Source organism: Mesoplodon bidens, assembly GCF_964165515.1.
Source record: "Mesoplodon bidens genome assembly, chromosome: 5".
In the NCBI taxonomy this organism is placed as follows: domain Eukaryota; kingdom Metazoa; phylum Chordata; class Mammalia; order Artiodactyla; family Ziphiidae; genus Mesoplodon; species Mesoplodon bidens.
In genome coordinates this window covers 144,608,674-144,620,322 of record NC_138161.1, presented here as the reverse complement: position 1 = coordinate 144,620,322, position 11,649 = coordinate 144,608,674, and the positions used below count along the sequence as shown (strand labels likewise).

General features: G+C 57.5%; 1 protein-coding gene across 3 annotated transcripts in view; it reads right to left on the bottom strand.

Annotated features, from left to right (window-relative positions):
* Positions 1-527: 527 nt before the first annotated feature.
* KY (kyphoscoliosis peptidase) overlaps positions 528-11,649 on the bottom strand; it is a gene marked incomplete at both ends in the record, with an annotated part of 44,277 nt that continues 33,155 nt past the window's right edge. For all 3 annotated transcript variants that reach the window (XM_081235210.1, XM_081235211.1, XM_081235212.1), the window contains 3 exons: positions 528-1,423; positions 5,291-5,481; positions 7,045-7,233. In XM_081235210.1, the coding sequence (XP_081091336.1) occupies positions 528-1,423; positions 5,291-5,481; positions 7,045-7,233 (1,276 nt within the window). The remainder of the gene's footprint in view (positions 1,424-5,290; positions 5,482-7,044; positions 7,234-11,649) is intronic.

The window sequence follows — 11,649 nt, the reverse complement described above, 5'->3', positions numbered from 1 at the left end:
GTTAGTTTCCTCTCCACACCTTCCTTCTCGGACCCTGGAAGAACAAGAAGTGGCATCGGGAATGCGGAAGGCAGTCAGGTCTGGGAAAAAGATGGCAGTCCAGCCTCCCCTGGGGTCCAGGAGTTGGTGAGAAACACTGTGATGCTCCTTGAAAGTGGCTCTAGGATTCACGATGACTCAGCCTCGTAGAGCATGCCCTCTTCTCTCTCCCCATCGTGGGAAAAGCTTTCGGCCCGGGCAGCATCCCTGCTTTCCCACACCAGCCAGATAACAACAAGGACAGCATCAGCAGGAGAAGGGGGCGTCTGGGCCGTGGTGTACAGTTCACAACACCTCAGATTCACGTAGCACCTTTGTCTTCTAAAGGGCCTCCGCCTCCATCCCCTCGGCCACCAGAACACAAACATCACAGCTCCCGCGGCAGAGCAGGGAGACTGAGGCGGAGGCCTAGAAGGGATTCCATGCAGACTCAGGGGTGTCTGGGGCTCTGTGCGCTGCCCAGGGCAGGGGTGGCGGGGCCCCGGCCCTCACTGGGCGTCCACCTCGTATTTCAGGATGTAGGAGTAGAAGTTGTGGTTGGCATTCTCCAGCACCATGACGTAGACCTCCTGGCAGCCGGCTGTGCTGCAGCTGCCCTCCCAGTAGCCCTCGCGGTTCAGGGTCAGGGGCCACGTGTCCTGCCCCTTTACCAGGGCTTTGGCGACGCCGTGCAGCTTCAGTTTGAACGGGACGCTGTGGTTGGCGGGCAGCACGCCCGACAGGGGCTCCAGTAGCTCGTTGTCTTGCCCCCAGTTGCCGAAGCTCTCGGGGAACACGGGCCAGTTCACCTTGCTGTTGGTGCAGCACAGGAGGTAATTGAAGACGAAGACGTAGTTGCCCGGCTCCTGCCTCTTCTTGACGAAGATCTTGAGCGCGAACTTGCCGGCGTGCGGCACCTGGACTTTCAGCTCCGTCCGCTTCTCCCGCTGCAGCTGGAAGATGTAGCGCCGCTGTGTCTCCTCGGTGACGGGGCCATCGTCCCCGTGCAGCGATGCCAGGACGCTGATGCCCTCCTCCACGCCGAAGCTGACGGAGCAGCGCCCGTCGCTGGTGTAGATGACGGGCTCGGGGTGGGACGGCTTCGTGATGCCCATCTGCTCTGAGAACCAGCTGGGCCCCACGGGCTGGTGCAGCTCCGCGGGCAGCCGGACACCGGTGTCTGCGTAGTGGCACTTGAGTGTGTACTCCAGCACTGAGCTGTAGATTTCCGAGTTGCCCTTGGCGAAGATCTGCAGCTTGTGGGTGCCCACGGTCGGAGGGTACACATCCAGCTTCATCCCGTTCTTCCTGAAGCTCAGCAGTCCGTGCTCCTGCTTGCCGTTGAGCATGAACATGAACAGCGTCGGGGCGCAGCTCTCGATGGTGACTGTGACCTTCCCGTTCACTGTGGAGCGAGAGCCGGGGTCAGGTGAGAGGGGTCCGGCCTGTGCTGATGCGCTGGTGAATGTTTAACAACGGGGTCTCTGGGGGGAAAGCGCTGACACATAGCGTCTGCCCATTTCCGTGGTGTGAACACCTTCACCGCGATAGTTTTACGTCACCAGTGTGACCTGACTGAACACGATACAAGCCGGAAGCAGCACACCTCTGGAAGGGGCTCCCCTACCCGCTCTAGGTGCTTCTCTTCGAGAGCTGCAAGCTGGGTGGGAGGGGGTCTCAAGAAAAAAATCTGCCCCCAGCTGTATGTGCTCGCCTTGCCCATTTGATTCGTATCGGATGAGTGTTGCATGAAGCCTTAACCTGATTCTAGGGCAGGGGAGAGGGCTAAGGGGCAAGGAGGGCCCAAGACCCTGGCTGGAGAGCCTCCATGTCTCAGGTCCTGCTTTCACCCCGCTCCGTCCAGCATCTGGGCCTTCCCTTATCACAGCTGTCATGTCAACACATCACCTTAAAAACGGGTTGGAATGCTTCCCTCCTGGAGGCTGTGCTCAAGGGGCAGGGCTGCTTCCTTGTGTGTCCCCCACTCTCCCTGTGCGCCCCCCCCCGCCACCCCAGGCTGCACATCTCTAATGGGGTCAGTGAGTGCAAGGGAGGGTCTTCTGCACCCACCTTCCCCGCTCCTTGCCCTCCAGCGCTGTCTTCCTCTGTCCCGGTCATTGCTGTCGGGGAGAGGGGCTGAGTTCTCCGGTTATTGCAGCCCACCAGCACTCCCCTACCTGGCCCTCCCTGCTTCGCAGGGCCACAGGGAGGGAGCGGGCTTCTCTGAGAGCCTCACCTTCGCTCAGAAGCTGATCACCTGCTCCGCCCAGCCACCTCCCCAGTCCCGTGCGTGGATGAGCGCAAAGGAAGGAGACAGACTAGCGTCTGATCCATGTTCCCTAGTAGCCTGTCCCCAGTCGGGGTCCAGTGCTCTTGCTGGGTAGGCAGAAAGCCATGCCCAGGCTCTAGGACAAGTGTCCCTGAGACTTCCTGTCTAATCAGCCACGAGGCCCCCGACTCCAGGCTGCTCAGCTACTGCATTCAGTGGTACCTCCCATCTTGGGAGTGAGTGAGAATCCCCACACAGGCAGCAGGACCGGGATGGGGGCTCCATCAGCCTCCCCGCTTCCTTCTTCATGGCTCGTCCATCTGGAAGACTTTCCCTGCCTTCCCAGGTACTGCCAACTCGCCTACCTTACTCTCCCAAACATTTCCCCACTGCAGTTCCCCTCCACCCAGTCAGCTCTCTGAAATCTGGCCTCCGTTCCCATTCTCCAAGTGTTCAAGTGTGCTTGGAGGATCTGCGCCGCTGGCCATGCCCTCCTGGAAGTCCTCTCCTCGCCTTGCATCCACCACCCTCTCCAGCCTGGCCCTCTCTCCACCCTCTGACCACCACCTGATCCCTTCCCTTTTCCGTACACTAACTGTGGTATTCTTTGTGCTTAGGTGCTATTTTCTTTGTCTACACTCTTTCTCCACTGCCACCAGCCACCGTGGGACCTGGTGACCTCCAAAGGAAAGTGACCAAGAACAGCAAACTCGTTATCAACCTCTCTCGGTTGAATCCCTCCTCTCCCCTCACTTCCTAATCTAAGCCAGCTCAGAGGGCAGAAGCTGTCTCAGCCTTCAGCTGCTCATGGACCCTGTCCTGCTCCATCTTGCACCACAGTCGGTTGTGTGGTCCCCGTGCAATTCACCTTTGATGCATGGAGCGCTCCCAGCATCTCCACATGGCAGCCCGAGGGCTCCTGAAAATATCCCCCCGGTCACTCCGGGGCTCACTTCACCATCAAACCGGAGGCCAGTGGAGAGGCCTGTCCCCTCCTGCCTTGCCTGAGTCAGGACCGTCTTCGGGCCCACACGGTATTCCCTCACATCCTCCCGGGGGACACCCGTTCACGTCCCAGGGCCCTCACACATGCTCTTCCCCATACCGTTGTCCCCCAGACCTGGATAAGACCTCAGGGTAACGTTCTGACTGCAAAGAAAGCTTTCCCGCTGCCCTGGGGCGAGGCTGAGCTGCCTGGAAGCCTCTCTCCTGGCTCTGCCTCTCCTCCAGGGAACTCAGCACCGTAGTAATGAATTGGTTATGTGTGTAACCTCTGTCTGTCCTCCCTGGGGGCGCCACAGGGAAGCGTCCGCCTGCCTCCTTTCCTGCCATGTCCCAGGCCTGGCCGGGGCGCCTGGCCCAGGGCGTTCTTGGCAAAGGTGAGTTGACTGGCTGGGAAGACTTGAAATAAAGGATTGGAGACCCCTGGGGACCAAGTTGGAGCCTGTGACCTGCTCTTCCTCTCACCCCTCCTTTGCCCCCTCTCACTCTCTCCTCCCTGCATTTTGCCCACCTCAGTTTTCCTCTCAGCTTTCCTCCCATCCCCAATCTTAAGAAAACTAGCTCCAGCAAAGAAATATTCTATAAATATGCTTCATGAATATGCAATCACATTTGAGGTTTACTATATATTAAGAAACCCAGTGTTTACATTTTCTCTGTCTCTTGAAAAGGCAGACCCCTTGGGGGCACTGTTTTGACGCTGGTGTGACCTGGCCTATTCCTCCCTGTGGCCCCGTGGCCCGTGACAGCTGGAGCAGTCCCCCATCTGACGTAGTGGAGGAGCCGCACTCCTGAGACGGCAGCTTCACGCCGTTACCTTAGCAGTGGGAGCTGCCAGGTATTTGTAGTGTTAGAAAAAGTGTTCCCGAGCTCAGCAGCCTAGTTAAGGAGACTGTTGTGAGGTGGAAGGGACAAGTCAGCTGGGACTAATGTGGGTGCCCCCATAGCCCTGAGTGTGGGGTGGGGGTCCCCCAAAGACCCTCCCACAGACCCCGCTGTGCTCACACCAGGTGAGCTCAGGCCTTCTCTCCTGGGAGCACACAGGTCCCCAGGGGCAGAGATGGGGCCCGTAGGCAGTCTTTGGAGGAAGTGTGGGGGGTGCACTGATCCTGCTGGGCTGAGCCCTGACTGTGGCTCTGGCACCCCTGGGCCCAGCCCCCCATAGGCCTTGCAGTTCCCAAACATACCCAGCTGGCTGCCCGTGGCCGCTGTGGGGAGGTGGGGAACAAAGGTCAGTCCAGGCCAGCCTTGGGGACAGCTCGGCCGGGGGTCCGGCACGCCCAGCTGAAGAGGCTGGTCCTGCCTTCAGGAGGGAAGGAAACAGGGCAGCGGGCAGAACCGGCCGGCGTCCAGGCAGCGAGGGGAGCTCTGAGAGGCCAGGCAGCACCCCTGGAGCCCGGCCGTCGTCTGGGGTGCTTGAGCTCAGGCCTGGGGGCCTTGCCGTGTCCTTCCTGGAGCACGTGCTCCCACGTCCCGTGATGCCTGCTCTCCTCCAGCTCCCAGCGCCCAGCTCGGTGGCTACCTCCCTACTACAGCCCCCAGCGCGCTGTCCTGGGACACGCCCGCCGCTCGCCCACTAGCTGCTTAGGCCACTGACACGCGGAGCCTGGCTCAGCCGGGCCAACACACATTCTCTGCCAGAAGTTTAGGAGCATCTGTCGGGCACCTGAGCTGGGAGGCGGGTGTAGCCAGCTCTGAGGCAGTCCTTTCCCTGCTGTGTGAGCTGAGAGAGACTCCCCCAGCTCGGGCCCGCCAGCCCTGGTGCCCCGACCCCAGGCTGAGAACGTGGCCCTCAGGCCAGGGAAACCTCGGACCCCCTACGCATCCCTGTCTTGGTTTATGCTGGTGGGAGGGGCTTCTGTCCCCACACAGGTGACCTGAGGCTGCGTCCTGCCCTGATGGCCTGACGGCCTGGGCTGCCTCTGTTGCCCCTGCACAGCCCCCATATACAGCGTCCAGCGAGCTGGGCCCTGGCAGGGCAGCCCCGCGGGCCCGGGTTACCTGTTTTGATGATGGAGGTCTGCGGGTGGGCGCTCAGCATCCCCTTGTTGTAGAACTCACTCTTGTGATACATGTTATTCTCAAACTGCCGCAGAGACTGAGGAGGCCTGAGCAGCTGCCAGTTCTTGTTGTCCGGGAAATGGTCCTCGATGAACAGTGCCGGGTGGGTGAGGAAGTAGAATTCATTGTAGCTGGAGGGGGAAGGCAGGTCAGCAGTCACGTGAGGGGAGAAGCCCCGGGTGTGCAGAGGGGTGGGGGGCCCACAGGGGGGTCTTTGGGGCCTTCTTTGGGCCGACGTATCTTAGGGCGGTCCCGGCCACTAACCAGGGGGAAGAGGCACCATTTCCAGCCCTAACGTGGGTGCTGAAGATGCCCCCTCAGTGGCTGCTTCCATAAATAGGAGGTGAGACAGGATCTGAGGCCCCCCGCCCCCCCTTTTTTTTTTTTGCGGTACGCGGGCCTCTCACTGTCGTGGCCTCTCCCGTTGCGGAGCACAGGCTCCGGACGTGCAGGCTCAGCGGCCATGGCTCACGGGCCCAGCCGCTCCGCGGCATGTGGGATCTTCCCGGACCGGGGCACGAACCCGCGTCCCCTGCATTGGCAGGCGGACTCTCAACCACTGAGCCACCAGGGAAGCCCTGAGGCCCCTTTTAAGAGAAGGCCACTGCCCAGGAGGGGCTGTGACCAGGCGGGGAAAGGGCTGCCCCTGCTCTCAAAGCCAAAGAGATTTGAAGGGAGCAAAGCCATGACCCACAGACCAGGTGCCAGTGGAGTGGAGGGAGGGCAGGGAGGGAAAGTGTGGTGCACCAGCTCCATCCACATGGTGACCTGATGTGAGTAGCTGTGCAGGTGAGAGGCCCTGATATGGTCCCTGGGGCTGCCTAGACACGGCTCTCTGGAGGTCAGTGATACAGATCAGGAGAAGAACAGGGGACTCATCTGACATGGGTGAGCCTTCACTCGACCCAAGGTGAGCAGCGCCCAGAGCTGATGCAGCAAAGCAGGGGTGTAACTGAACGCGTCCTGCATGTACGGGCTCCGTGCATGCACTTGTATCGGCCCCGCGTGCGGACCGTCAGGATTTTAACTGCACGAATGGGGCCGTGCTCTCATTTTTCTGGATGAAAAGGCATCTGAGCTGCTGATGCACATCAAGATCCAGCACGAATGTTATGGCCTTAGCTTAAGGCCGGAGCCTCAGAAGACAGATGCGCTCCAGTACCCAGTACCCAGGCCACCCTGCCCCGCTGTGGCCACAGGGAACCTGCACACCCCAGCACCCCTTCCCGCAAACCAGACCCCTTTTCTCAGAGGTGGGATTCAGCTGCATTCAGCCCAGAGAGCAGGAGGAGGAACCCCGGTGCCTGCGAGAAGCAGTAGGAGAGAATTCTGGCAACTGTAACACAGTCAGTGGCCAAGCCCTGAGGGGAACCTACAGACACTGAGAGAAGCTTCTCAGCCCGGCCTTTCCTTGCACTTGGCCTGTGGGCAAACACAGTGCTTTTAGCACTTGGGTGGAGGGAGCGCTGGGGAGCCAGAGGGGGGATTTAGACAGTGGGGCGCGAGGTGACAGGAAGGCCTGGGCCCTTATCACTGGCCCGGAGGTAGCTCACTCCCTCCGCCAGAGGAAGGGTGGGAGCGGGAAGCAGCACACGGAGGCCCCCCAGCTCTCCTTCCCCTTCCATCCGGCCTTCTCCACCTGCCGCCTCCTCCATCTCCACCCACCAGACACCGCGCAGAACTGAGGCACTTACAGGAAGGTGAATTTGGAGGTGGTGGAATCCACCAGGCCGCTGCCCCAGGTGCTGTCCACCAGGTGCCATCTCCCCTCCAGGAACACGGCGTTCCAGGCGTGGTCAAACTCCCCGGAGAAGCTCTGCTCCGGCTGGTAGCCAAAGCCCTTGGAGTAGCCAGGCACGGTCATGCACTGCACACCTGCGATCCTGGGGCGGGACAGGGCTCTGAGAGGCGGCTCCTGCTGGGGCTGCGTCCAGCACCACAAGTCTGTCTGTCTGTGGCCCCAAGCCTTAGGCGCATTTGCTGTCCACAAGTCCCTCCGGGCCTCTCCTCTTCCCTGCCTCTCGCCCAGTCACACACACACAGCCTTTTGTCTGCAGAGCCGGGGGACAGGGGGACACAGGGCTGGCTGGTCCCTCCGGCGCAGCCTGGCTGCGGTCCCCGCTGTCTGCTCCCCCTTCAGCCTCTACAGAGCGCTTGGGAATGTCTCTCCCCAGAGCCTGCCTGAGGGCTCCGCCGGCAGCCGCAGGAGGACAGTAGCGGAACAGTGAGGGGCGCCTGGCGGACACAGAAACCAGGGGCATGCCAATGCTCTCGACTCGACACACGTGGCTGGGGAGCTGGGTGGAGGTGCCACGGGTGGGGCGTCAGGCAGGGCGCTGCACGTGAGGGTGTGGGAGAAACTGAGCCCACCTCCACCGCCACGTCCTGCCCGCAGACACCTGTGCGGTGACCCCTGGGGCAGGCCAGCCGGGGTCCCTATCTTGACCGGGGGAGGACTGGCCCACTGCCAGGGCCACCAAGGTGCATTAAGGCCAGTTGCCGACTGATCGCCCTGGCCACGGTTTCAGAGTCCCCTGTAGCTGTTACTTTGGGAGTGGAAATGCTGAGCGGTCAGCCCGAGCTTTTATCAAGACCCCCTTGGCAGTGTGTTCCCCCACTGCTCACAACCAAGCTGACCTGCACGGTGGGGCAATGGGCGCTGGTCACCTCTGGGGACCAAATGGCAAGCTCTAATCTGGCCTCTGTGTGACTTAGAACAAGGTGGTCCTTCTTCAGGACACTTTGCTTTCACTGTGGAAGGTTGGTGTAATCAACGCCCAAACCCGTGATATCCAAGATGTTCGTGATGGCCCATCGAATGGGGCGCAGCACGAGCTTCCCGCTGACTCTGCCCTCCCCTTGCACGAACCGGGGCTGTGCTCCGGGTGTCGACCCGGCCTGAGTCAGGGAAGCGGCCTCGGGCGTCCCTCCGGGAGCAGGTCTACAGCCTCAGTTGCTCTGAACACGAGGCCATGGAGCCTCAGGCTAATGGGGTGAAATGGCCATGCACACAGGATAGGAATGGGGAAATTTTCCGTATAAAAACGACCATTTAATTAACAATTAGTAGAATATTGGATTAAGTACGACTTATCTCTATTTACATATCATTTGTTGAGAGACCTAGTGAGGCAAAATATGGAGCCTGCAAATTACCAGATTCCACCTTGCCATGGGGGCCGCGCACGTGCCCACGCGGCCTGAGCTCCCCTCTCCTGCCGGGGGCAAGCCTGCTCTGCTGCGGCTCCTTATGGGCTGGGAACTTTTGCAGTCCCCCCACCCTTCTGCCTGCCAAAAGGACGTCCAGGCCTCCCAGGCTGCCTAAGAAATCCATGGGAACAGACCAGCTGGGCCCGTGGGGAGGATTTCGGGAGCACTTGGGGGGCGGGAGCAGAGAACGAGAGAAACCAGATTCCGATGGATGTCAGGATTCTGCTGGTAAAAGCCTACACGGACTCCCTGAATCAGAAGGGCCGCCCAGAGGCCCGAGGCCTGGGAGGGGGTGGGCCCAGGACCCCAGGGGAGGGAAGTGCAGCAGGCATGCCTGGAGAGCCCCCTCCTCATTTAGCTGCAATGGGATGAGGCCCAGGGGCTTTGTTCTCAGCCTGTGTGACCTGAGTGAGTTTAGAGTCTTAAAGGAAACAGCCGGCAGAGGGGCGGGGCGAGGGTCGCATGCCAGGCCAGAGGCTGGGACTGAGGTACGTGCGAGGTATGGGGGCACCTTCCGTAGACTCAGAGAGTGGACGAGGAGAAGGAATGTTGTGAAAAACGTTTAACGAGGCAGGAGATGCTCCCGACACGCTGCTAACTGACAGGAGCCTATAAAACCCCACCATCAGCACAAGGCGCGCGCGCGTGCGCGCGTGTGTGTGTTTGTGTGCACGCGTGCATGCATGGAAAACAAGAGATGGGGGAGGGCAGAGAGAGACGGCACACAAGTCGTCTGGTCTCTCAGTGGTGGGGTCAGGGGTGATGTTAATTGTCTTCTTTAAGCTTCTCTTTATTTTTAAAATTTTCAATAATGATTATGCGTTACTTTTCGAATTGGAAAAGAATCCGTAAATACTACTTGAAAATGACACTTTTAGTGAGTTATTGTCCTTTCTTGCCCAGAACGTCGGTGCATATGAATTTCTAGGATGATGTGGAGGAGTGTGGGGTCCTGGGACAGCAGTGTTTACACGAGGGGCTGCTTTGCGGGAGGGGAGGGTGTCTGCTCCGCTCTGGGCGAAGTCAAGGCGGGAAGGAGAGGTGCTGAGCGCCCAGGCGGCCTCCAGGTGCTGTGAGAAAGATGGGGCTGGTGCTGATGTGGGCAGATGGCTGGCTCGAGCTCTGCCGGACGGTCCTCCTGGGAGAAGCCGTGTCCCCGGGCAGAGGTATCCTCCCACCACGGGTGTGACGTGGAGGTCAGAGTTGAGCACCAAGTAGGGGAATAAGAGTGAACATCCCGCCCCAAGCCTGGAAAGGGCCGGAGTGGGGAGAAGCGAGTGGCCAGCTGTCCTCCCAGAGGGCTCGGGGCTGGAGGCGGCGGTGACTGGGCTGAGCCGGGAGGGCGGGGCTCACCCCAGTGTGACCTTGCCATGCTTACTGTGGGCAACAGGGAAGGTTGGCATTAAATGATCTCTAGGGGTTGATTCTCTTCTGACAGGCTGAGGAGAAGCTGGGAGGGCCGTGGGGAATGCCTAGGGCAGAGTAAAGATGAAAAACCCCCTCAGCTGTGAGCTCCTGCCATGCTTGACTATGATATGAGGATATTTTATTACCTGGCAGCAATGTGCTAGATGAATTGGACAGGGAAGTCATAATGTAAAGCATTATTGTTAATAATCCATAACTCCCATGCAAGGAGGTGGACCTAGTAATCCTAGCTGCTGGTTGCTAGACAGATGACCCACCACCATCTCAGGTCATCAAAAGATCACCAACTGTATAGACTCTGTGCAAAGCACTGTACCAGGCGCAGGTACCAGGGGATAATATCACATATCATATCATTCCAAAATGTAATAAATACTATAACATAATAAATTGTAATATTCTAAACATAAAGCTCACTGGCCACCCTAGATGTGCTCATAGTCGGAAGGGGGCAGATATGTGAACCGTCACGAAAATGCTAGTGATAAGCATGGCCCTTTCAGGGAACCCAAAGGAGCAGGAATTTGCTGGAAAGCTCGGGGAGAGCACTGAATAAGCGCAGAGGACGAGAAACGTTTCCGCCTCTCAAAGAACCCCAACCAGCCATCCTAGGGCCCCAAACATCAGCCAAGGAGATGTATCTAATAACCTCAGGCTGCAGAATCTTGGTTTTTACTTTTGACAGTTTTGAAAATCCCAGCACCAGTGGTTTTATTGAGGAGGTGATGGATCCAGAATGTGACTGTCATTTTAAACAGAGACGATCCGGGCCTCGGTAGCAGGGTGGCTGAGCGGCCTGGGGTGGGCGGTGTACCCTGCACATATCAGCCCCTGACCATAGTGGGCTTCCTCACCTCTGACCACTTCTTCCAGGATGTCTGAGCCACACAGAAAAAAAAAAAAAAAGGGAGGGTGGGAAGGCTATAGGAGATGCAGTAAAGCATGCTCTTTTTTCCCATCTTGATGAAAACATTGTGATTTCTAACAGTAAAATTAGGAAACATGCTTTCGTTAACGTTAAGCCCAAGGGCCTGTTTAACTGGGCAAATGTGTGAATTAGAATTTTTAGGGCCTTGCTGTTCCTGAAATGGTCCTCAAGAAGGTCATAGAAAACAAATTTATGGTTACCAAAGGGAAGGTGGGGGAGGGATAAATTGGGAGTTTGGGATTAAAATATACACACTTCTATACATAAAACAGATAACAAAACAGGTCCTACTGTGCAGCACAGGGAACTCTACTCAATATCTTGAAATAACCAGTAATGGAAGAGAATGGAAAAGAACATATATATATATATATATATATATACACATATATATATATATATATATATATATATATGTATGAATAACTGAATCACTTTGCTGTACACCTGAAACTAACCCAACATTGAAAATCATTGTTTTTCAATAAAAACTAAAAAAGGTATATTATATAAATCCAAAAAAAGGTAAATTCTAAACTGGCAAAAAAATTGTGATTTCTGTACTACAGCAGGACATGAATAACCATGATTTATGTTTCACAATTTATGTAGTTGATTTCTTGTAAATTTGACGGTGTCTTCATATTTCTGCTACATGGTCGGTCCCCTTACCCTTTTCTTATACCATCACCCTTACAGCAAGGTCAGTAACTGTAATCACGGTAATAATTTT